The sequence below is a fragment of the Mustela putorius genome, unplaced genomic scaffold, assembly GCF_011764305.1.
Source record: "Mustela putorius furo isolate JIRA1106 unplaced genomic scaffold, ASM1176430v1.1 tig00001012_pilon_pilon_pilon, whole genome shotgun sequence".
In the NCBI taxonomy this organism is placed as follows: domain Eukaryota; kingdom Metazoa; phylum Chordata; class Mammalia; order Carnivora; family Mustelidae; genus Mustela; species Mustela putorius.
Window position 1 is genome coordinate 541,344 of NW_025421531.1, and position 27,707 is coordinate 569,050.

Consider the following 27,707-nt stretch of genomic DNA (forward strand, 5'->3'; position numbering starts at 1 on the left):
ATTAGACTTCAAGTGGAAGGCAAGGATGGGAGGTCTTACTCAGGTAATCTAGCATAGGTATTTAAGACTTTTTCTTGAATGCATAAATGAAGGTCAGATTTTGCAGACATTGAGCAAAAAATGGGGGAGTAAGGTATATAATGCACTCCTTAAAAAACCAGAAAAGAAGATGAAAGGTCCATATAACCTAATACTGAGAGCACACAATGGTAGAATCTATCTGGGAATCAGTTTCCTTAATCTCACCATAACTAGGAGTATTTTATTTTATTTCAGTCCTAAGCAATTACCATAATTAATAAAAATGTTTTCGCCTTTATTGCTTTTCTTGCTATAATTATTGTGAACTTTAAGTTTGTTCCTTTGATGTAAGAAGTGCCCTGCTTTACAAAATGACAGTTTGAAATATGGTAGAATCCCTGCTTAAATTTCTCAAGTAAATAGAGTTCATTGTTGTACTTCAGCTGAAATAAAATGCTACCACAATTTCTAAAAAAAAAAAAAAAAAAAAATGTTTGGTGCCCACAATGTGCAAAGTGCTGCTCCAGAAACAATCACAAGTAAAATGCCACCTTTATTCCCCAAAAGCTTATAGTTTGTGAGTGAAAGCAAAAACAAACAAACAAACAAAAACAAATGAAGCTTGGGGAATGTCCTCTGACATTAATGCATAAAGTCCTATACAGTTCTAGATGAAGAAGGGATCAGTTAGTTCTGATAGGATATCGAAAGTTTCGTCCTTTAAAATAGACATTAAAATTGGACTTTGAATGATTTTTTTTTTCTAGGAAAATATGAGAAAATTATTCCAGGAAGAAGAGTCTGAATGAAAGTGTAGAAAATGTTTCTGGTGTTGAAGTGACAATAGTAGCATGGTGAGAAAGAGATGGGAAAAGAGCAGGAGGAGGATGAGAGACTGAAAGGAGACATTTCACTATCTAGTAGTAGAGTTAAGAAAACAGAAGATGATCAATAGTTCACATGTATTTTCTTTATGTATTACTGCTCAGCTCTGTTGAGTAAATGAAGTGAGTAATAATACTGTGCTCTGTAGAAACCCCTTGACCAAGTTTTGCTTAACTATTGAAGTTGACAGTTTAGAAGCTCCAGGCCTTCAGGGAACCAGGATTAATCTACATTTCACTAGATTCAGGGGCTAAACCAACATGGGCAAAAGAAGGAAGGATCATATGGTTAGTTGGACTATGCAGAGGTGGTGATGGAATGGATAACAAGGGGAAGTCTGAGTAGAAATGAAACTTCAAACAAGAGACATATATATGTATACATGTATATATTTAACACTTGCTAAATTTATAATTACAGCCATTCAAAACATTTGATGTTAAACTTTTTGCAAGTTAAGTGCAAGTAAAAATAAGAGGCATTTAATTGTAATCCTTAACATTCAACAATTAAAACTTTTCCAAAAGGAGATTTTAAGATTTTGTCATTTTTTAACAATTTTTTTGCATTTTTCACTAATAAAAAAATATGAAAGTATTTAGAAAAGATAATCAAAGAACAGAGACCTAAACATACAATATGCTGTTCTGATTTTTTATTAATTTTTTTAATTTTTTATAAACATATAATATATTATTAGCCCCAGGGGTACAGGTTTGTGAATCGCCAGGTTTGCAAACTTCACAGCACTCACCATAGCACATACCCTCCCCAATGTCCATAACCCCACGACTCTCTCCCTACCCCCCTCCCCCTAGGTATCTTATGGTTTTTGGTGCAATTATAAATGGGATTGACTCCTTAATTTCTCTTTCTTCTGTCTTGTTGTTGGTGTGAAGAAATGCAACTGATTTCTGTGCATTGATTTTATATCCTGATACTTTACTGAATTCCTGTACAAGTTCTAGCAGATTTGGAGTGGAGTCTTTTGGATTTTCCACATATAGTATCATATCATCTGCAAAGAGTGATAGTTTGACTTCTTCTTTGTCAATTTGGATGCCTTTAATTTCTTTTTGTTGTCTAATTGCTGAGGCTAGGACTTCTAGTACTATGTTGAATAGCAGTGGTGATAATGGAAATCCCTGTCGTGTTCCTGACCTTAGTGGAAAAGCTCTGTTTTTCTCCATTGAGGATGATATTTGCGGTAGGTTTTTCATACATGGCTTTGATAATATTGAGGTATGTGCGCTCTATCCCTACACTTTGAAGAGTTTTGATCAGAAAGGGATGCTCACTGTACTGATTTTTACATTTCCTTTTTACGAAGTTACTATGAGTGATATATCCATTTTTCTACTTCACCTGAAAAGTCAAATCTTATCTACTTCTTGGAACTTTTATAAAAATATATAGCAAATGACACTGCAGACAAAGGGCTGATATCCAAGATCTATAAAGAACTCCTCAAACTCAACATTCAAAAAAACAGATAATCACAAAATGGCAAAAGACATGAGCAGACACTTCTCCAAAGAAGACATACAAATGGCTAACAAACACATGAAAAAAATGTTCATCATCATTAACCATCAGTAAGATTCAAATCCAAACCACATTGAGATAGCACCTTACACCAGTTAGAATGGCCAAAATTAACAAGACAGTAAACAAGTATTGGAGATGATGTGGAGAAAGGGGAACCCTCTTACACTGTTGGTGGGAATGCAAGTTAGTGCAGTCACTTTGGAAAACAGTGTGGAGATTCTTTAAGAAATTAAAAATAGAACTACCCTATTACCCTGCAATTGCATTACTGGATATTTACCCCAAAGATACAGATGTAGTGAAAAGAAGGGCCATCTGTACCCCAATGTTCATAGCAGCAAAGGCCACAGTCACCAAATTGTGGAAAGAGCCAAGAGGCCCTTCAGCAGATGAAAGGTTAAAGAAGATATGGTTCACGTATATAGTGGAATATTGTGTCTCCATCAGAAAGGATGAATACCCAACTTTTGTTCCACCTGGACGAGACTGGAGGAGATTATGCTGAGTGAAATAAGTCAAGAAGAGAGAGACAAATATCATATGGTTTCACTTACTTGTGGAGCATAAGGAATAACATGGAGGACATTGGGAGAAGGAGAGGAAAAGAGAGTTGGCAGAAATCAGAGGGGGAGATGAACCACGAGAGACTGTGGACTCTGAGAAACAAACTGAAGGTTTTGGAGGGGAGGGGAATAGGGGCTGGGGGAGCCTGGTGGTGGGTATTAAGGAGGGCACGTATTGCATGAAGCACTAGGTGTGATGCATAAACAATGAATCTTGGAACACTGAAATAATAAAATGAAGTTTAAAAAAAAAATATATATATATACATATATATATATAGCTAAGTATTCAATTTATCATTGAAAATAATAATCAATAATATGAAATAACACTATATAATGTAACAAATAATATAAAGAATAACTAATAGTATCAGTAAATTGTGTTTCTTATATGGTTATACATTGAAATCATCAATGCTTATATTTTATTAACATAGAAACCAAAAATGATTTCTTTAATCAAATTAAAGAAAAATCTATTATTTGGGTTAATTTGTAAGTATAAGTATAAAAGAAAAAAGTAGAATACAATAAATCATAAGACCAGAGCAATTGGTCTTAAATAAATAGGATAGAAAGAACTCTAGTTGCTTAACATGAGCATTCCTGAGGAGGGATCTTCAACAGTCACAATCTCCATTAAGCCAAATCTCACTTTATTTTGATCTTTTTGTCATCAATTGTTTGAGCATCTGGCATTTTCATTGACCCACATTGCCATTTATTTTTATACAGAAGAAAAGGCCAAAGGTATTCCTTTGTTTCCGTTTATTTTTTTTCATCACGAAAAGAGAAATTTGGAAAGACATTTTTCCTGGGAAGAAAAAGCATTGTGCAGCAGGGAGATGACTGACATTGAGGTCAGTTATGATCTTGGGCCTCTCACTGATATTTTCTGAGCCACAGCATCTTGACCATTAGTCCTGTTTATTTCACAGAAGGCCTGTCTCTTTATGGATAGAGTCAATGTGATATGTGATAACAAAACCCTGTCCAGTGCTACCTCGAGAACTGAGAGAGTTACTGTATGGAAATATACAGTATAAATTGTTTACAATTAGATCCAATTTTGAAATACAGTTGATATTTTATTAGCGAATAGAGAAAGAAATGCTTGTCCACTGGTACCTCAATGCTACAAAATATTAAAAACACAACTCAAAATCTAGGTTATTAGCAGATAAAGTTTTTCAAAATATGATTATCCTTAAAGTGTAAGTTTTATAAATAAAGAGTCACATCAGGCATTAGCTTTGATCTTAAAAAATGGAATAACTCAGTTACAGTAAGTTAATATGATATAGTAATAATATAATAATCATAATATAGTAAATAAATATAAAAATAATCCATTGCATGTATGATAAAGTCCAAATTCCACTGTTAGGCATCTGGCTCTATCTACCAGTATACTGCCCACTTCTCCCTAATTTTACCTTCTCATTTATTTGGCAATTTAGATTCTAAGCTTCTTTTCAGCATGGTTTTGTCTCTATGGAAGACCTGGTAATATAATTGCAAACGGATACAAGTATAGACCTATTTTTACTTTTATTTTTTTCCCCACCCAGAGCCCTGACTAAAATGAGTAGCTTCACTGCCATTTTTTCTTTATGAGTTGCCTTTTCCATCAGTCTTTTTCATTGGGATGGTAATCCTCTGTGGGTCAGGAGAAAACACAATCCATTCTAACTTCCTATTTTGAGTTATGCCTAAAGTCTATCTCCTAGGTAGCGCCTTCTCGCAGATATTCCACTTTGCATCTTTTTGGCAAGCAAGATCATGCAATGTCCTGTCTCTATTTTTGTGCCAAGAGAAGACCTTTCCATTAAATAAAAAAACCTTCTCTCATAAAATTTAAAATCATGTGTTTTGATCTTAAGGACAGAATGATTAAAATTTACTGCCATTGATATGTTCAGTGAATGTTGCAGATATTTAGAAAGAGTCTATCAACACGTGAAAAAAAATGCTCAACATTACTTGGCATCAGGAAAATACAAATCAAAACCACAATGAGATACCATCTCAAACCAGTCAGAATGGCTAAGATTAATGTATCTTGCCATTAATATCCTTGCCAACATCTGTTGGCAGAGCTTGTTACCAGAGCTTCTTCGCATATCTGTTTATCCAAATTAGATGGATTATTGTAATTATACAATAAAAAGTAAATTTTATAAACTGATTAAATGTGAATGAGAAAAGAAAGAAAGGTATCCCTGTGAAAAAGAGCTTTTCTTTTCAGAAAGATTTGCTAAAGATGGTGTACACATAACATTGTGCAACAAACATGGATGATGGGATGGCTCTAACCTTTGGGGGAAAGTTAACATTAAAGCCTTAACAGATTTAGCTCTCAGATTGTTTTACAACTATCTTGAAATCAATACACCTATTGAAAGAAATTCGACCTGGTGTTTATAGGTGAGGCAATTGAAGTGTAGAGAATGGAAGAAATAATACGTGAAATCCAAATTTGCAGACCATCTCGGGATGGGGGGGAAGCTTTGACCATCAGTCAGAAGATTAGCTTTTCATTTCACATAACAATTTTAGATACATATAAAATCATATTTTATCATTCTCCACTCATTTGTCCTAATCACTACTGGATTGAATCAAATCAAGCAGGATGGATTTCACTGTACTATCTTAGGACAAGATCCAGTATCAGCACTGAGTAATATGAAATGCATGTTTAGATTATTTTAATTTAACCTCAAACCCTACAGTTATAATTTCCCCTCACGTTGATTCTGTCACCACACTAAGATCTCCCTGGAACACCAGCATACAAGATTACTAAAAAAGCAACACAGTGGGGCGCCTGGGTGGCTCAATGGGTTAAGCCGCTGCCTTCAGCTCAGGTCATGATCTCAGGGTCCTGGGATCGAGTCCTGCATCGGGCTCTCTGCTCAGCAGGGAGCCTGCTTCCTTCTCTCTCTCTCTGCCTGCCTCTCAGTGTACTTGTAATTTCTCTCTGTCAAATAAATAAATAAAATCTTTAAAAAAAAAAAAAAAAGCAACACAGTGGCCCAAAGAAATCTTTTCATTCCTATCATCCAAGGCCTACAGAAAGAAAAGAGTAGATTCCTAGCTTATCTTCTGTGCACAAAGCCAAAAAGCCTCCTTCCTAGCAAAAGGTTAATAAAACTTGTCCTAAGCAATTAATTGAATTTCTAGGGAAAAAACAAACTAACTACCTACCTAAACCAGAACTACATGGATAAGGGACAAAAAAGGTCTTGCAACTTGAAAGAAAAATTTAATAAACAAATCAATAATTCCTGGAAGAAGAAGGAAGATAATCTTACAAAACCTATCTTACTCATTTTTTATTTATTTCTCCTATTTTGTAGTGAAGATTAAGTTAGCTGAAAGGACAAGTTTTCAGCTTCCTCATTTTGACTTAACTTGTTTTTCTGGATTCCACCCTTGGGCTCTCCTTAGGGCCCAGCAATTTAGCCCAGTGAGACCATTTTGAAACAAACACCCATGTTTAGAACTCACCGTTGACACAACAACCTGAGTTTTGTGGTGATTTCTAAAAGGATAAATAGATCCACCACTTTCCAGATTTCACAGAAGCCACCGAACTTGAAGCAGGCTGCCATGACCAGCCAGTCGCAGGGGATCCACCAGCTCCTTCAGGCAGAAAAAAGAGCCAAGGACAAGCTAGAGGAAGCCAAGAAGAGTAAGTCTCCATTCTTTCTGACCTATGAGAAATTTGTTACAAAATGGATGAGGTGGGGGCAGTGAAATAATATGCACCTTTAGCAGCAGGCAGACTCTGGTTCAAACTCTGGCTCCACTATAATCCCTCAGAATCCTTTGGCCAATTCATTGAAACTACCCAATCATATTTCCCTATGGCCATAGCGGGAACAAAATCCTCTAACTCAGAGCCTTTGGAGAGATCATGTGTTAAATGAAATGATAATGGACATTGAAATTACAGGAAGACATGACCTTAAGTCTTGTCTCTGCAACTTCCTTAATGTTGTCACGCCTCAGTTTCTCAATATTGTGAAATGATTAAGAGATAGACAACTTCCAAAATGAATCTACTTACTAGTGAGAGAACTTGAGCAAGTTACTTACCCTTTGTACACATCGGTTTTTGTTTCTGTAAAATTGTGATAACAGTTAATAGCTCTTTCTCATCCCTTTAATAATATTTTCATTTTATTTTCATTTTCTAACTTTCTTTTTACTTAGCCATACATCTATATATTAGCACAGAATGTTCTCAGTAAAAGTCAACCCCCTTTTTACTCCCTTTGATATTCACCACAACTATGTGAATGAGATGTTACTATTATTTCCATTTTATGTGTGTAGAGACTCAAGTTCATTGTTTGCCAGAGTTCATATTTTAAAAATAGAAAACACACACAGGCACCACACTTAATCCTTATCTTATTTACTACTCCTCGCAAAAACTCTTACTGCAAAGACAAAAGGTGATGCTTAGATAAATTATGCAGCTTGCCCAAGGTCACACAGAGGGTAAAGGTTATAGACAAGATTTGGACAGAGTCTGATTTCCAAGCAAAGATCTTAACTGTACTACACAACATTTATATAATTTTTATTATGAATAAACTAACATATTGTAGATTAACAACTCAAATTCAGGTTCCCTGGGGCAAGACATATGTTTTCTCCACTATCTCGTTTCATATCACATCATTACTTAATCTATAACAATTTGTGTCATTTACCGTCTTCTTAATATATGTCTTGCATCTGCAATTCAATTCAAAGTTCAACAAGACAGGAGCCATGTTTTTAAAATGTTGCTTATATGATTCTTTGGATGACTATAGTGACAGGAATAGAGTAGGTAGTGACAAAAGTTTGTTGAAATAGATCGAATGAGACATGTGAACAGTACATTATAATGCAATAGAGGAAGCCAGGAATGAAGCAGCATTCAATCCACGGTCTATTTTTGACCACAGGTAAAATCATGTTTATTTCCTAAGTTATTTCCTGAGCAGTCAGCAATGTAGATACCAACAACAGCAAAAGGAAGACTCCATGTGGAAGGAACTAGAAGAGAAAAAGAAAAAGAAATTAAGACAAACTTTATCTACTTTTCCATTTCTTTATCTGCAACAAACCATGCAAATGACTGCAAAATGGTATGAATGTAATTTGATAGAAAACAAAGCAGTCTTGGACCTGCTAGTTAAAGCGGTATAGATAACGTCTTTATCTTTCATTCAAATTTCTTTAACCACATTTAAAACTTCCAGAACAGAAGTTCAACTTATTTTAAGATGTTTTAATTATATTACCTTTGCTTCCTTATTATGGAAGTAACATAATTACAATATTGGGCACATTAATCAATATTATCGTACGATCCAGATGGTTTTTACCGATATTATGTCTTTTCTCAAAGCCGTTAGAGAAGAAAGGATTTGTGAATCATGCAAGTTGTTTGGAAGAGAGAACCCTCAAAACTATCTAGACTCAGATTTATATTTCTGTGTGTGTCATTTAACATCTCTGAGTTTCGCTTTTCTTTTTTTAATAGAAATAGAAGATATATATGATATATATAAATATCAGATATAAATAAAATATAAATAAATATATATTTATTTATATTTGCATATATAAATATAAATAAAATAAAAGCTATATGTATATCAGATATATATATATATGTATGTATATATATATATATGTGTATATATATATCAAACTTGTTTTCCTTTCCACTAGTGAATATGCTGTCCTTGGACAATTTTTCCTCAGAAGTCAGTATTGGTCAGTGTTAGACTATGTATTGTCTTATTTTTATACAGAACATTCATTTTTTTGCCAGTAACTTAAATCCCTTGTGTACTTTGTCCCTTGGTCTTCAGTCATAAATATTCAAGCAAATATTCAATTAGTCAAAGTAAATACCCAGGCCTTAAAAACATTTTGGAAAATATTTTTATAAATGTTATTTCCACAACCAACATCTACCCTTGGTTTTACAGAGAAGGTCGGTCCGTCCCCTTTGCCACAGAAAGCACACAGGCTTTGAGAACAGTTTTCACCAGCTAGAAGCTGTTTTCTTACACAGCTATCAGCAGGTAGCAGTTGGTGGCTACAACTTCAATTACTGTACCCATCATACTTACTTCTTAAGCATTCTGCAGCAAAATAAAATACTACTTTTTTTGCCTGGTATTTTGTAACTCCTCTCATTTCACTAGTTTTATAAGTTATTTATTTATTTAATTTAGTAAGTATTTATTGAGTGCCTACTCTTTGCAGGCCACTTTGGTATAGACACTAATGAGTAGACCTAGACTCTTCCTTCAGCAATGTTCAAGAGATAAATGCATTAAACGAGCACAAAAAGGAGAAAGGAATAATAACATGAGAATACAGATAACCATCGTTTTTATAAATCTGCATATTTCACCTTTTTTTTCCCCATAAAGCAATTCATTTGAAAAATCTAACATATGAAGGCCGAACAGTTTCAGGTGGTGAACACCATCATGGGGAGTCTATGATCACTTTCTCTGTCTTAAATCTATTTATTTGAAAGCTTCTCAGAAATCTGCATATGTAGTCTCTGCTAGAGAGGACTCCTGAATATATATCTAAAAGAAAGAGAGGGAAAGAGAGAGGGAAGGACCTGGGGGTGGCAGGATGGGGGAGAAACCAACAATTCACATGTTTATCATTTGAGAAAAATGCAAGATTAATAAGGTGGTATATTTATATATCATGCCACAAAAATATTAATATATTCCATTAAATAGGACTGCCTCAGATCTCAGTGAAGTTGTTATCTAATACAATATAGGGTATAAATGTTTTGCCTTAAGGGTTATAGATAAAGGTTTATAGACCCGATATATCAGGCATTCTCCAGAAGGCTATAGATCTGTGGAAATGAAATACACAGGTTCCTACTCTCAAAACACTTGTCAGCCACACTGTGGCTGGGGTGGGGTGGGGAGACATTGTGAACAGACTTGAAAAGTTGGGATGTGAGGCAACAGAGTAGAAAAAGCATTGGCTTTTATGTTTCTGTGTATAAGTCATTTAGCATCTCTGAGATTTGCTCTTTTTTTAAAATAGAAATATAAGATATATATGATATATATAAATATCAAGGTTATACATATGGTCATGATGTTTTGAGGATCAGAACACTAAACATAGTGTAGAGTACAATCGAAAAAATCATTTTTATTTTTAAATAACATAATGTGCATATTCATATTTACTATAAGTTGTAAAAATAAAGGAATGGAATAAAAGAACAGATAAACCAGTTTCATTTCTTTTTACAATTGCCTCCAGTTCTGGGTCAGCTTCTCCTCTAATGAAGGAGCCTTGAACTGCTTCTAGTAGGTGGCTGGTAAAACTCAAATATCTGTCTCTGTTCTCTGATTACAGATAAGATTTGTTAGGATTTTTTAAAAGATTTTATTTATTTGTTTGAGAGAGAAAGAACAAGCAGGGAAGAGTGACATGGAGAGAGAGAAGCAGACTCCCTGCTTAGCAGGGAGTCTGACTTGGGGCTCCATCCCGGGACCCTGAGATAATGACCTGAGCCAAAGGCGGACACTTAACTGACTGAGCCACTGAGGTGCCCTAATCATATTTATTAGTTAAGACAAAAAAATCTTTTATGTGCAAAATAGTCTTGCTGTTTGGTTAAATTTAGATGGAATCACAATAGGTTGGCACTATTTTAAATTACCTTATTTGAAGTTAACACATTTTGCCTTAAAAATTGTTCACTTAAAACTTAAATTGTTCAATTAAAACTTAAAAGTGAGTATGTTGGTCCAAGACGAGTTACAATTTTATAGCTGAACGTCAGACCTGACCTGGAGCTCCAGGCGTGGAGAACTGAGCAGCTTCCAACAGAATTCGATTAGAAAGTCAAGATATCATCATCAATACGAGGAACAGAGACTTGTATTTCTCTGAAATACATGGCATTTTTACTTGTAATTACGACTTTTTTATGAGATCAGTATTTATTCCATTTACACCCATTGCAGACTTGGAAAACTCTACAGTTCTTATGAAATGCCCAAATGCACATGACTCCACATCACATAAAGAACGAATTCTTTTTGAAGGTGAACATAGCCGTTCTCACTAATAAACACTCAATCTGTCTACTTTGGCAGCTACTGAAAACAGTATTTGTGTTTAACTCAAAATTACAACTTGCATGACAGGATATAGATCAAAAGATGTGATAAACAATGTAAATGTTCAAATCTGAATTTGAGAAAAACTCAACAAGCAGGTGTATTTAAAATGTACTAAAATATTCTAAAAGCAATAGACAATCTTAATAAAAGTAAAGGACATACCCAGAATTTTCTACCAAGATAGAACACGGTCAGTGCTTGCTTCCTAGAGCTGCTAGGCCTGGTCGCAAATCCAGGCTTGCCTCCTACTAGCTGGGTGAGTTGGTCAGTTTACCTTCTTACCTCACTGTCACTCAGTTTCCTAGCCTCAGAATGGAGATAACAGTATCTGCCTCCTGGAGTTGTGATAATTCCCTGAGTTAATACCTATAAAAGACTTAAACCACCACGTGGCACAAGGTAGGTGCTCAATAAATGTTAGCTATGGATTTTCTCCTACTACCTAGTAAAAAGATTCTATTGAATGGTACAGCAAAATAATAGAATCCTGCTGATCTGTTAAACATGGTCTTCTAGGAGGACCTCATTGAACTATTTGCAAATGCAAAATAAATTCCTAAGACAATATTTTGACCATCTACTTTGATAATACATCAGCTAATACAGTAATGCAGATTCGTTTTTGTGGGTGTATAGAATGCCAGCCAATATTTTTTAAATCAGGTAATTGCCTATTTGTTTCCAAATATGCAGATATTCCAAATTATTTAAACAAACACCTTGATTTGATTTAATAAATTCTTCTCTATGCATGTGAATGCTTTGGTTCATGAAGACATGAGTTTTAATAAACTAATAAAATAGAAGTTGCTGTATTAGAATTTCATGGCCTATCTTGGGGGTTTTGTGGGCCTGTAAATTTTTTCTCTTTCTTTACAGTCCACAGACTAATGGGATATTTGTAAGTATATTGGACTTTCATTTCTTCAAGTGGGTCATATTAAAATAATACCCACACAACAGTTTCATCTAGTAATAGCATTTGATTATATCCAATCCAGGATCTACACAAACCATGTATGATTTTTTTTTAAATGAGGAAAATACAAGTACAAAGAATAGCAAAGGAAACACCAAGAAAGCACAGATATGAAATAAGAGGTTAGGGTCAGCAGGGAAACTCTATACCAGCCCCAAAAGTGTGGTTGCTTCATTGTTTCTCTGGTGACATTACTTTTTCCAATGTTTATGTCAGGTGAGCAAAATAATAACATTCTTTGAACCACGTTGGTATTATCATAATATTAACAAACCCGCAAACCCAGAAAAGCTGTTGTCATTTCTCTTCTCCATAGTATAACAGAATCAAAACAATTATTAGTCACAGATAGAAATCTCCAAACATTCCCAAAGTGTCCTTTGTTTTCCTACCAAGTCAAGGTAGGCTCTGTCCTGTTGATGCACATTATTGTCAGGTGGTTCATTCATTTGGATACCTACTCTTCCTACCATACTCCCTTATCTGGTTTTGCTTTCCAATGCTCAGCTGACATCATTGTTGTCTGGTTCTCACTGAGCCTTTGTATTGGTTTCCTACAGCTTCTGTAACAATTACCACATACAGGATGGCTTAAAACAATGGAAGTGTATTATCTCATAGTTCTGAAGGCCAGAAGTCCAAATGCAAGGTGCTGGCAGAGCTAGTCCCTTCTGGGGGCACTAAGGGGTAATCTGTCTCATGCCTCTGCCCTAGCCTCTGGGGACTGCCAGCAAGTCTTGGCATTCCTGGGTTTGCAGCTGCATCTTCCCAGTCTTTGCCTGTAATTCCAACCTTCTTCCTTAGGTGTCTTTTTTGTGCCTCTGTGTCTCTATGCCCAAATCTCCACTCCTATAAGGACACCAGTTATCAGCTGTAGGCCCCATCTTAAATCAGTGTGACCTCATCCAACTTGATTACATCTGCAAACACTTAATTTCTAAATAAGGTCACATTCAAGGTACCCAGGGTCAGGATTTAAACGTATCCTTTTGAAGGACACAGTTCAACTCACAATATCTTCTAATTGTCAAATCCACTTGACTATCTTGAGTCTTTTATCTTCTTTGTTCCCCTTTGTAAGTGAAAAACTCAGAGGTTTCCTGTATTCCTTGTGTTTACATTTTTTTATTCCATTTTCTCCTGAACCCATTTTTTTTCTTTTTTTATTTGAATGTAGTTAACATACCATGTTACATTAGTTTCAGATGCAGTTTAGTGATTCAGTATTTCTATATGTTATGCTGGGCTCACCACGAGTATAGCTACCATCTGTCACCATATAATGCTATTACAATATCATTGACTATATGCTTTATGCTGTGCCTTTTATTCTTGTGATGTATTCATTCCAGAACTGGAAGCCTGTATCTCCCATTTCCTCTTCACCCATTTTGCTCATCCACCCACCCCTTTTCCCTCTGGCAACCACCATTTTGTTCTCTCTACTTGTGGGTCTAAGTCTCCTTTTCGTTTATTTATTCATTTGTGGGTTTTTTTTATATTCCACAGATGAATGAAATCATATGGTATTTGTCTTTCTCAGTCTTACTGATTTCACTTAGCATAATATCCTCTTTAATCAGACTTTTCTCCCTACAGTTCCACCAAAGCTCCCTTTGCCAAGACCACAAACATTGCTAACCCATTTTTTAATTAAATGTCTCAATCACAACTGGAACCCTCTTTTATCTTTGAAACTCTTCCTTCATCTGAATTTAGGACACCACTTTCACGGTTGGCTTCCTGTCATCTTTCTAGTCTCTAAAGTTGGGCTCCCAATTGGGACCTGTTTTTTCTCTATCTGGAGATACTTCCTATGTGATCCCATCTAATCCCATGGTTATAAACACCAGCTGTATGAATGATAATTCCTAAACTTGATACTTCCAGCCCTCATTGCTTCCTCACTCTCCAAAATTCATGTACACATCAGTTTTCTCACCTTTGTCACTAGATGTTTAATAGGCATCTCAGTTAAACTGCATTCTTGACCCTACTCCCAAAATAAAATGTTGGGTCACCATTGCCTTGTATCTCATGTTTATCCATTGACTCTGCCTTCAAAGTATACCTAACTTCTTACCAACTCTTCTGCTACTTCACTATTTCCAGCAATCATTAACACTTATCTGAACTATTGCAACAGATTTCAAACTGGTCTTCCTATTTCTCCCTTGCCCCTACAATCTATTCTCACCACACCAGCCAAAGAAATCCTTTAAAATTGTATATAGAATCACAGTACACCTTTGCTAAAAACCCTTCATGAATTCAGCATCTTAAGAAACAAAAGCTTTATCATGCCCCAGGAGCAGTTTGTGACCTGGTCCCACTACTACCTCTCTGATACCATCTCCTAACATTCATTCATCTCAATCATTTTGTTCTCAATCCATTTTGTCATTTTGAAATGATAGCATTTTTGTTGTTTCTTGAGCATGTCACATACCCAGGGTATTCACATCTATTGTTGCCTCTGCTAGGAATGCTCTTGCCCTTTAGATATTTGCATGGCTAATTGTCTTATTCCTTCAGGTCTCTATTCATTTATCACTTCATCCAAAAGATACTACTTACCTAAATTAACACCCACCCTCTCTCTATCCAATAGGCTCTTTCTTCCTTCTTCTAGGTACTTACTATTTCTACTATATCATACACTACCTGTTTTCTATCTCCCCTTCACGTGTTCAGAATACAAGCTCCTTGAGAATAGAAAGTTTGTCTGCTTATGGTTTTCACTGCTGTATTTATAGATCTAGAAACAGTGTGCAGCACATAGAAGATGTTTGATAACATTGGTTATTTAAATGTCTCTTTTTTCCGTTCTCTGTAGCATTTGACACTGTGGCCACATCCTTCTTGAATGTTCGTTTGGTTTCCCCTACTTGTCTGGCCACTAATTCTCAGGCTCTTCCTGAGGGTCCTCTTCCTTTTCTCATATATGGAATGGTGGCATCCACCCAGATTAAGACCTTGGTTCTCTTTTCTCTTCATTCTGTACATACTCCTTTGGTTGCAGTCCAAATCTCATTGCTATGACAAGCACCCACACAATCCCAGATAACTGACATACAGATCTTTGTCTCCATTTCAAAACTTGCTTCTGGATCCAAACTTGTCTGTCCAGATGCCCTCAATACCTCCACTTGGATGTCCTTAGGGAAGCCTAGTAACAGCCTGAGGACTGTTCCTCAGACTCACATTGTATTTCTTGTCTTTGTTCCTAATAAAAGGTCCCCAGAAACTGGACTGATTTTCCTAATAATGATTAAAAAAGTCAAATAGCTGTTCTTTGTCAAACATTTTATTTATATTTTTTCCTAATACATATAATGATTCATTCCAGTAGATTGTTAAATCTGTTTTATAGATGAGAAAACTCAGGCTCAGGCACACGAACTTGCTCAAGTTTGCAAGGCTTCTAATATCTTATTTTAGTTGTGCTTAGTGTATAATTTCAGTTCTCTTCTGAAATGATAAATGAAATCTCATCTTCCTCATCACAAAACGATTCCAGGATCAATTTAACCATCCAGTCAACAGAACAGCGTTTTCTGTGTCTCAAAGGCTCATTGCATTTGGGATACTCAATTCACTTGGCGTCTCCTGACCACAAACCCAGGAAGAGTCCATCCCTGAGCATTGGCTGCCCTCCACACTCCCACATACAGCTGAGTTTTAATCTGCCCAAATTGATTTTTTCATTCTTTTCCCACAAATCCCCTGGAACTCAAACATCTTTCCCTCTCTTTCCTTCCCACAAAATCTCCTATAAAATATCTCAATAAGAGCATGTTGAATGTAAGACATATTTGCATGACAAGCCACATGTTTAGAAATGAATGGGGTTATTAAGGTGCAGGTGTTTACAAAGAATGTCTGAAAGTATCTTAGAAAGGGACACGGTGCCTTGTTCTAATCTCCGAAGTGAACTATTTGTCCCCATTTATGTCCTGTCTAAAAAAGTCCATTCAGCTCAATCATTCCCTCCTCAGAAGTTCTTCTCCGATGTCCCTTGGCAGCCTGCTCTGACCCACACTCTACGTATCTGTGTTCTGTTGTTTGTATTTTTGGCTTACTTTAATAACATAAGACATTACATCACTATTGGGGTGAATGGCAAGCACAAATTTTCTAGAACTTAAGTATACTAACATCCATAAATTTGAGGGTTTTTAACGGCCATGGAAAAAACAGAATCAAAATATATGTTCCATTTTTCATAATTTATTATATGTATTCTTCACAATTTTATGTATTTTATATTTTCCTCTTGGATGCCGGTATATCATGCACACATTTCCAAATTACACTGTATTTATGCCAGCTGGAGGCAAGGATCATATCATATGCATTTCTCTATACTCTGTGTGTAGCCGTATGCAGAACATATAGCAGGAGTTTGATAAACACTGAGCAAATAATGGATGGACAAATCAAAACCATCCCTTCCTGGACCACTCTGGAGCTTAGTAGTATTTAAAATCTGCTTTAGTTGTATTTAAAATCATTGTGCGTAAGGTAATCACATTTTCTAAACCAAACATTAGACCATTTGGTCTCATAAAATTTTGGGACCAAACATTTGATTGTCCTATTTAAAATCTGGGCTGTCCCATAAGGTCACCCCTATGTTTGGTACAGAAAGTATTAAGAAATAAGAATATAAACCTAAATGCCACTTGAGTCACAGCAGCCATATGTTTAATGCTTAAGAAGAAAGAGGTATAATATTAAAATTTGGAAATCTTCATACCGAGACAGAGAAGCAACCCAGAGGTTGATTAAGAGTTGATTTGATGCATGCATTTTGCTTCACCTTGAGTGAAACAGCAGGCTTTAGGCTCCAGTTTCTTCCACTGGATTAAATCAGGTGTAGCATATGTAGGCTTTCACACAGCGGCTACTGCTGAGTCTGTCCAGAAAATGGCTGTGCCAGCAGCGATTTCCCTGTGGCTCTCCTATTTAATTGAATGAGAACCAGCAGGTGACTGGTGCCATCACGGGGGAATCACAGACACACTCTGAGCATGTCACTGTGTGATGGAGCTAATACACAGCCTTCTAAGTGGGGCACTGGATTCTGTTCAGAGAAGGCGCACACACAGAGGTTTTCCTATTATTATTATCATTATTTTAATGTACTAGAGTTGTGACTTTGAAACCAATATTCTTACATCTTATGTAATTAACATGGAAAGTAGTGATGTCTCATATAATTTATAAAGTGATTATGTATCTTCCAACCCATTATTACTAAGAAATGTTAATACACCTTATGTATATTTCTGTCCTAATGTTAATGACAAGCAGTGATAAGAAAGGGAACTGGGGATCAAGGAAGAGTTTCCCTCCCAACATATTGTGTATTTGTTCTGTGAATATTACGTGTTTGGTTGCTACAAAATAGTTAGAAATGTGGAGAATGAAGGCATCTGTATATATAAAATGATAGTGAGTATTCATTCAGTAGGAAAAAGATAAGCATTGCTGTTAATGTTCCATTAAGCCTCAAACATCAGAAGAGCACTAATTTTCACCATACCTTGGATTTTTTAGGGAGTAAAGGCAAAGCTAACTATCTGATCTGAATGAGGTTTCCTCGGTACTATTCAAGGACAAGAGGCATTAAAAGAGACCCATGTCAATTTATAACTCAGTGAATCTATCTTCATAGAATAAATGGAATATATAGACAGCAACTAGCAAAGCAACTCGTGTTTAGCAGGGAGAAAAATTTAGAAACCATTTGCACTCAAATGTTACAAAGATGTATAAAAATAAAGTCATATAAAAACATGTATGTGGATGACAGAAGTTTATGTTAAGATTTTCTTTTCTGCTGCTTAATGAGAACACACTTATTTAGTTCGAAGTCCACACAAAATAACAGTTGACAAAAATTATAAACAAAAGCTTGAGACATTATCAGAGAATGTTAAATAAGCAAAAGAATGGAGGCATTTAAGTGAAATTAGAAGACAAGAGATTCAGATAAAAAAAAATGTTAATACAGTTCAGTTTCTTTAAAGTTTTAATGATCACAAAGCATTAAGACCTAACCCCCTGAAGGTGGTAGGTGCTGGGGGCACAGTAACAATTCATATTAGCCTGTAAGCCCCCAAATTTACTCTGGTTGTCAAAAAAAGTCATGTGCTTAGTTAATGATCCCCACAGCATTGTGTTTGTCTGAAACTTTCATCTCCCTTGCTGTCTGCTGGCTTAAGGCTTACACCTTTGCTCTTAATAAAAGAAAAGAGAGCTATTTAACTAAATCTCCTAACCATTAAAAACAATTGGTTTTACGGGCACTTTCAAGTCCCCCTCAGAGAAAGCTACTACAAAAAAAAAAAAAAAAAAACACCACTTTGATGTGCTGTGGGGCTTAATCAGACATTCTAGAGTCAACAAATGCTAAGAAAAAAAATCTCAATAAAATGCTTTAAAAAATTGTAAGTCAGTTTGATAGAGTCTGAGTTGCATGTTTGTAGTGCTTTTGGAGATCTGCCAGTGCTAAATAGGATCCAGTTGGTGGGGACTGAAGGATTCCTGGCAGCAAATCAGGACAGAAAATCTGACCAAATAATGTCTTTCCGAATAGCTGACAGCTAAAATCTGTTCTCTGGCTGTTACTGCTGTGAGTAAATGGGCAGATATTTTATTTAAACACATAAGTGTGAAAGAAAGTTGTCATTTCCATATTCTGGAAAGTCCAATTGGAAAAAACAAGGTATTTTTCAATATTGTTTTTTAATGAAGCTTGCCAGTTTTAGGAAAATTTATCAAGAAAATAAGGTAGACTTCACCTATTTTTTCTTCTTAGAAATCAAGTTTGAAATTCCATGTCTATTTAAAACAAAACAAAAAAACCATTCCTTCTATCCCATTGTCCATATTCAGGAAAAGAGAAGCGACTGAAGCAAGCTAAAGAAGAAGCTATGGCGGAAATTGACCAGTACAGAATGCAGAGAGATAAGGAGTTCAGACTGAAGCAATCTAAGGTAAACAAAGTCAATACAACTTCTTTTTAATGCGGCATAGATTATAATATATTAATATTCAAGAGGTATAATTCAGAATATCAAGGGGGGAAATACACTGGATTGAGCAGATGCAGTTCAACTAGCTTGAACATCAAACTAAATCTTACGCATTCTAGAATTACTGATTTTACACTTTCACTTTCAAGGCTTTTTGATTTGACATAGAAAGTGTCAATCAGTAGTTAATATCTATTATGTTGCCCATTAAAAACTGTATTTTCAAATATTCAAATTGAAGGACCTGGTTGAGTATTATTTCTTCTACAGATTATTGACTAACACATTTTATTAAGAAAAACACTTCACAAAATGTATTTTTTTGTCTATCAACATTCACCACTACAATCAATAAAAAGAGTTGTACATCATTACAGAATGAGTTTGTTAAGCCACATCTACTTTGGTGAATTCAAGATTTACAAATGACCAAAGTAGATACTGTTACATATTGCTGAAAAGTCTCCTGGTATTTTTATTATTATTATTATTTCCTCTTTAACAGTCTGGCTTCATTCAACAAATCTTTCATGAAAATATTTTTAAAAGGATTTTTCCTCTACTAACATTTTCCAAATATCTACAGTTTAGAGTAAAAAAAATAAATAAATAAGCACATGATATTTTCAGAACCAACATTCTCCCTTCTGTGTCGCAACATGGAGTAAAAAAAATTATTAAATTCCATGTGTTACAAACTAAAGTTCGTATGATATGGGGGTTTTTTTCTTTAGTAGGAACATAAATAAAGGCTGACACTGCAAGATGAACTACAAGCACTTTGGAAATCCCCTCATTTACAACTTTTATTTTAGTGGGAATGGATGTGAGACTCATTCATAGAGGATCAGGTAAATTGAATCCCACGGTAAGAAAAACTTTTCCAGTGACCTCTTTCTTTTTTCTTTTTTCTCAGTATTTTTTTTTTTTTGGAGATTTTATTTATTTATTTATTTGACATAGAGAGAGAGAGAGTATGAGCACAGGAGGGGCAAAGGGAGAGGGAGAAGCCAACACCCTGCTGAGCAGGGAGCCCATTTGGGTCTCTATCCCAGGACCCTGGGATCATAACCTGAGCCAAAAGCAGAAGCTTAACCAACTGAGCCACCCAGGTGCCACAGTGAGCTCTTTCTTAACATAAAAAGTCCTTCCTAGAATAAAGTGGACCATCAGCTAAAATAAGTTCTTCTTATCAATATTTTTAAAAAGGCATCATAAAATCCAAAGTCTATACATGTGTATAGAACCCTCCGTGATTGGCCCTTGGCTGTCTCTCTAACTTCTCAGTTCTGAAAATATCATGTCATTTTACTGTGAACCAGAGATATTTTTTAAATGATAGTGTAGGGAAAAGCATTTCTTTATGTTTTTATGAAAAATTCATTGAAAGAAGCCAGTCAATTGAAAAAGAAACCATAAGGAAATAGGAGAACACTTTCCAGCAAGCAATGTGCAATAATATCTACTAGGGTCATTTGTAACATTTTCTATTACCTTTGTCTCTATTTGTTCAATTCTAGCCATAACTGCCTTCCCGTTCTTCCCCAGACTGAACAAGCCCCCGCCAATGGCACCTTTGCACATGCTTTATTTCCTCCTGGAATCATCTTCTTTCAGACATTTTCATCCTTCTTTGATCTCTGTTCATTTGTTAACTCCTCTTTCTGGTCACCTTATTTAAAATTGTGTCTCTCATCCAAAAAAGAAATTCCCCATTATAGTCATATCATGGATCATTACTAGATACATTGTAAATTTACGTTTTTAATTGCCTGTCTTTTCTTCTGAACTATAACACCAAAATGGCAGGTTCTATGTTATGTTCTCTGTTACTTTCCCCAGTGATAAAATAGCGTCTGCTCCATTTATTGAGTGTAAACACACAATAAATATTCACTGGAAGAATGGGTAACTAACATTTCTTCTGTGCCTTTATCTTTCCTGTTGAGTCCCATCATGACCCATGACATGTTGGGAGCTAAGATAATAGTCATCATTAATGCCAACCAGCATTTATTATTCCAGGCAGAATATTTCTGATGTACTTATTTCTATTTTTAAGTAATCACAAGACTGTAATTTTAGAAAGTAGTTGGGTTAAATCTCTTGAAATATTATACCTCCAGAAAGATCTCCTAAGATGTAAATCTGGTTCAGGGTATTTGTTCTCTGCTTTGGAAAACAATTAAAACTCCTCATTGCTGTCATAATTAGAGCTCTAGGCCAATTTTCCAGCTAGTTGATCAAAAGCTCACTCACATAGAAAGGTTAACAGGTTTAGGCCTCCACTACTTCAAGCATATTGTAAAACCATTAGCACAAGATATTCTTTCCTTGGCATGACCTCCATATGTCAGACATATTGTTATTCCAGTTAAATCTCATCATCATTAACCCAGGGCAAGTAAGAGGTCTGGGAGGAGACCCAAGAAGCCAGTTTCCTGCCTGCTGTGGGTGAGACACCTCGATGTCACTTTTTTTAGTTACGTCTTTTAGCTCTTGTTAATGTATATGTTGTTTCAATTCCCCTGATGTATCAACAGAAGCAGGTATCCCAGTGTGGGTTGTTTATCAACAAATATTGTTTCATTAAAGATTTATTTATCCCTTGCTTGGCATTGCTACCGGATATAATTTCTTCTCCAAAAGAAGATATTACATGGCTAAAAGGAAATCTGGACTACAGTGCAAACATGAAATCTCTTATTAATGCCAAGTAGAAGTTAGATGGCCCATGAATCTAAACAGAAGACGTGAAAACAGTTTCCTGGGGCATATTGAAGACTTTTGTATCTTTCATCTTTCCTCCTGAATTCATTTTGTTTTCTTAAAACAACCGTAGATTGAGAATGCAAAACTGTGTTTTGCGTATGATAGTGGGACCCAAAAACCTCTGCTTTCTCCTTTAAAAAGAAAAAAAAAGTTTTATTTATTCTATTTGAGAGAGAGAGTGAGCATGTGAGTCGGGTGAGGGGAAGAAGGAAAGAATCTCCAATCAGACTCTCCTCGGAGTGCAGAGAGCGACACAGGGGCTCAATCCCACAACTCACGAGATCATGACCTGAGCTGAAACCAAGAGTCAGATGTTTGACCAACTGAGTCACCCAGGCACACCTCTCTGTTTTCTCTCAAACAGGAACATTTGAACAATTTATAAGTAAACATACTGAATGCTGAAAGATTTCACAAACACCATCAGTCATTTAGCTGTAAATCTAATAAGCCTCAATCTCAATATTGAAGTTTTGAAAATTAACAGGAAGAAGTCCTTAAAGGGAGTCCTTTGATGAAGTGTACCACCACATGCCACACTATTATCAACTTTTAATTTATATAGTGTCCTAAACATTCAGATAGCAGACTTCTGCCAACAAGAGCAGCAGAGTGCAGGTAATAAGTTCTCTATAATGTGTTCTCTGTAATACGTTCTCTGATTATTCTATTCAGTTAAAGAAATATGCACTGAGCATCTACTATGCTCTAAGCAGTGTTAGAGACACTTACAGTACATCAGTGGACAAGGCAATTGATCTTTTGTGGAGCTTATATTCATTCCTTTACTCTACTGGATGGTTTAAATCCACACTGTCTGCATATATAAAGGTATGGAATTCTTCCTGAGGAAGGCCATTTAAAATAGTATATGGTACCAGAGGAGAGGTGGGTGAGTGAAGGGTGTTAAGTGTACATTTATCTTAATGAGCACTGAGTAATATATAGAATTGTTGAATCACTGTATTGTACACCTGAAACTAATATAACTATAGTTAACTAATATTAACTATACTGGAATTAAAATTTAAAATAAAGTAAAAAAAAATAATAAAACAGTATATGGTTGGTTACTGGTAGAACAATTCAATATAGAACTATAGAAATTCAAATTACTGAACATCAAATAAACTCAAAATAATATTATATTTATTCAGGATGAGGCATGGACTATGGGCTACTTTTTAAGAGCATTCCAATGTTTCCGAAAGTATAAAATGGATTAAAAAGCACGAGAGGAGCGCCTGGGTGGCTCAGGGGTTAAAGCCTCTGCCTTCAGCTCAGGTCATGATCCCAGGGTCCTGGGATCAAGCCCTGTATCAGGCTCTCTGCTCAGCAGGGAACCTGCTTCCCTTCCTCTCTCTCTGCCTGCCTCTCTGCCTACTTGTGATCTCTGTCTGTCAAATAAATAAATAAAATCTTAAAAAAAAAAATAAAAATAAAAAAATAAATAAAAAGCACGAGAAACATAATCAGTGAAAATTCATAAAAATCACCGACATTGGGGCACCTGGGTGGCTCAGTGGGTTAAAGCCTCTGCCTTCAGCTCAGGTCAGGATCCCAGGGTCCTGCTCAGCGGGGAGCCTGCTTCCTCCTCTCTCTCTGCCTGCCTCTCTGCCTACTTGTGATCTGTCTGTCAAATAAATAAATAAAAATCTTAAAAAAAAAAAAATCACCAACATTTACTGCTCAGTTGCTCAGGGGTAAGCTCCTTGCTATGTACCATCTATACTATAATCCTTTCAGAAAATCATTGTGTTGTCTTAGAAAAGCACATGAAGAATACAACTAATAGTAGTAGCTGCCATCTGTGCGCTAGTCTCGTACTGTCAAAAATGGTGGCCACTTCACCTATAGCTAAAAAACGCTCATAATATAGCTAGTCCATGCGTGGAGGAGATGGGTGGTGTAACTGGGTGACGGGCACCAAGGAGGGCATGTGACGTCATGAGCACAGGGTGTTATATACAACTGATGAATCGTGAACTCTACCTCTGAAACTAATAATACACTGTATGTTAATTAATTGAATTTAAATAAAGTTAAATTAAATTTTTAAAAAATTTAGCTAGTCCCCATGAAGATGTTCTGTAAGTATAAAATATATACCAGATTACAAAACTTAGTATGAAAAACAATGCAATAATTTTATACTGATTATACATCAAAATAATAATGTAAAGAATACACTAGGTTAAATAAAATATGTCATTAAAATCAATTTTGTCTTTTTTAAGTTAAATTAAAATATTTTTAAAGATTTTATTTATTTATTTATTTGACAGAGATCACAAGTAGGCAGAGAGGCAGGCAGAGAGAGAGGAAGGGAAGCAGGCTCCCCATTGAGCAAAAAGCCTCATGCGAGGCTCGATCCCAGGACCCTGGGATCATGACCTGAGCCAAAGGCAGAGGCTTTAACCCACTGAGCCACCCAGGCGCCCTATTTAAATTAAATTTTTAATTAAAATTAAAAAGTCACCTTTATAATGTGACTCTGTAAAATTTAAAATTACTTCTATGGCTTGTTGGGACACCTGGTTGACTCAGTTGGTTAAGTGACTGACTTGATTGTGGCTCAGGCCATGATCTCAGGGTCATGAGATGGAGCCCCACTGTGGACTCCCTACTCAGCAGGGAGTCTGCTTGAGCTTCTCTCTCTCCTTCTGTTCCTCCCCCCACTTTCGCACTCTCTCTCTCAAATAAATAATAAAATATTTTAAAAATTTACATATATGGCTTGCTTTGTGAGTCATGTTACGTTTCTATTGGACAATGCTGAAATAAAGAACCTAAATTGAAATGAACTTTTTCAAGGGCCTACAGAATAGTTCAGCGATCTAACCTAATAATAGCTGTTTTTAACACTGTTCCAAAAAAATAGATAATAATTTTATAATAGTTTGTCTTATACATTTTTCAACACTAAAGAAGTTGGATTTAAGACTTTTTTTTTGAGTTTGGTAGACTCTCACGTAAGATAGTGGGTTTAGAAGGAAAAATAGATTTTGGTAAAATAATTTTGGTAAGTAGTTCTCCTCCATTTTTAGACTTCTTCCTAGCAAGGGAAATTCAGTCCATATGTCTCTGCTCCTTGTATTCTCACTTATCAAAATGTTATTTTATAAAAGTTATTTGATGTCTTAGAAGCTAGTTTTCCTTAAGTGATTTTCTTTGAACTGGGAAGCCTTTATTGCATGGAGTATAAACAGAAAAGAACTTGAAACTGATGGCCTCAGTTGCATTTGATTTCAAGAGTAGGACCTAGAAAGATAATTCGAATTCTAGAATTTAAAATAGTCTTAGGAGTCAATCATTAGCGTAGTCTCTTGGATTGAACTAAATGCATACCTTCTTTGTGTGTAAACACTCACAGAAGAGAAAAACAAACAAAAGCCAGCTGCGTCACCTTAACAATGCTGTTTAAGAAAGGCTGAGTTTACAAAGGAGTTAAATTAGGAGTTGACTGTTTGCTTAGCAAAGGATAACTTTACAAAGGGTTTCACTGCAGAATCCCTTTAAATTGGCAATTCCCCTGGTGAAATTTTATTTTGTTCAAATCTCTTGGAGATAATGGGAAATACTAGGAAACCCTGCCAATGAGAGAGCAACCAGAAAGATTTATTAAAGTGCATCTAAAAATATAATGTAACTAAATGGACACGTATATCTTTTTTTTTTTTTTAGATTTTATTTATTTATTTATCAGAGAGAGAGAGCGAGAGAGAGAGAGAGAGCACAAGCAGACAGAGAAGCAGGCAGAGGCAGAGAGAGAAGCAGGCTCTCCACTGAGCAAGGAGCCTGATGGGGGACTCGATCCCACGACCCTGGGATCATGACCTGAGCTGAAGGCGGCGGCTTAACCAACTGAGCCACCCAGGTGCTCCTGGACATATATATCTTAAGTTGAAATTCAATTTATATTAAAATTTTCAAAATTGTATCTGTTACCCAAAAAGCAATAACTATACATGCCAAATTATTGTACTGGGAATGTTGTAGCTATATCTTCCTGAAAAACCACAATCAGTATGTATTTTAAAAATTGGAAAACCAGTTATTTGCTCTTTAAAAATCAACAGAATGGGTGAAATCATGTCTTTTAACTTTATTTTCCAGATTTTTAATTCAGAAAAGTAAACCACAGGGAAGATACAGGAACTGAACTGAACCTATTGTAAATATTTGAAAAATGTAATACATGAAAAAACTTCTGAGTATAACGATTGTGAATGTGCCTTCAATTTGTACTGTGTGGAGACCAGCCTCAAAACAGAAGTAACTGACCATGGCTTTTCATTTTTTAGGAATGTTTGTCTGTCTCACTTATGGTAGTAGTGCTTGTATCCATTCTCTGAGAAAGTTCTGGAAAAATAACACGTAAGAGGTACACCATAGAACAAGCATTAATAAATAAACCAAAACAAGTTTAACTAGTAAAACAATTACACTTTAAAATGATACATAATGTGGTGAATTCTGTTTTATTTTGTCAGATAATGGGCTCTCAAAGTAATCTCTCAGAAGAAGTAGAAGAACAAACACAAGGGAAGATAAAAGAACTGAATGGAAGCTACAACAAATACATGGAAAGTGTGTTGAAGCAGCTTTTGAACGCTGTTTGTGATGTGAAGCCAGAAATCCATGTAAACTACAGAGCCACCAACTAAATGGGCACCCCACTGTTCAATAAAAGCTATATGCATGCCACCTGGTTGCTTATGGTTATTAAGCTTATTAATGGGTTATATTTTATAATCCATGTATTATAATATAATGAATTATTATAATCCCTATGTAATATATAATCCATATGTTAAAATAGAATGGATTATATATTATAAAGCTTGTTAATTAATAAGCTTAATGTTTATTAGGAAACTTGAAATTAGTAAATCTCATATTTACTAGATATCTACAGATTCCAATGTGACATAATTCACAAAACAGCACTGAATTTAAAAACGAACAAACAAAAAGTTGTTATATCTTTCTTGGTAACAGGCATGACTTGTCATTCAATGTGGAGTAAATCAAACATGCAAAGTAACATATTTTTTGACACTTGGCAGGAAAACATGAACCTGGCCACTTTTTAGGGAATATGTGGTTTTTAAAAAGTGCTTCTTTTTAACAATTTACAAAATTTTTTCTTTGTTGTAGTTGTTAAAAGATCATTTTTAAAGGAAGATTTATATCTCATACAGGTATAAAATGAACATATGTCAAAGATTTTATTTAAGTCACTAATCAATGAGGAAACCAGTAAGATGTTACCACTAGTTCAAAGAATAGTAAGAATGTCATAGCTAGAGAAATGAGAGATAATAGATGATAGGTAGAGAGAGAGAGAGAGAGATGATAGAGAAAGAGAAATGGGTTGGTTGTGTAAACATCCTTTCTGCCTATCAGATATTCTTCTCTTTCAACTATTCTTTAAAAGAAAAAAAAAAAGATAATTAAATGAGATTCTCACATAGATGTTTAAATTTAAAGAACAAACAAACAAAAATGGTCCCAGGAGATGTTATTGTTATATGCTATGAATTAAATATTTGTGATCCCCCAAAGTTTGTATGTTGAAATCTAATCCCCAGGGTCATGGTAGTTGGAGATGGGCCTTTTGGCAGGTAGTTAAGTCATGAGAGTGGAGCCCTCATGACTGAAATTAGTGCCCCTGTAAGAAGAAGCCAGAGAGTCA

General features: G+C 35.4%; 1 protein-coding gene across 2 annotated transcripts in view; it reads left to right on the forward strand.

Moving 5' to 3' along the window:
* The window catches only part of ATP6V1G3 (ATPase H+ transporting V1 subunit G3), a 52,638-nt gene extending 25,922 nt beyond the window's left edge, over window positions 1-26,716 (forward strand). Inside the window, exons 2-4 of one of the 2 annotated variants that reach the window (XM_045086987.1) lie at window positions 6,600-6,717; window positions 19,098-19,198; window positions 26,503-26,716. In XM_045086987.1, the coding sequence (XP_044942922.1) occupies window positions 6,636-6,717; window positions 19,098-19,198; window positions 26,503-26,676 (357 nt within the window). In that variant the 5' untranslated portion in view covers window positions 6,600-6,635 and the 3' untranslated portion in view covers window positions 26,677-26,716. The remainder of the gene's footprint in view (window positions 1-6,599; window positions 6,718-19,097; window positions 19,199-26,502) is intronic. The other variant, XM_004756226.3, reaches the window with a different exon arrangement.
* The last annotated feature ends 991 nt before the right edge of the window (window positions 26,717-27,707 follow it).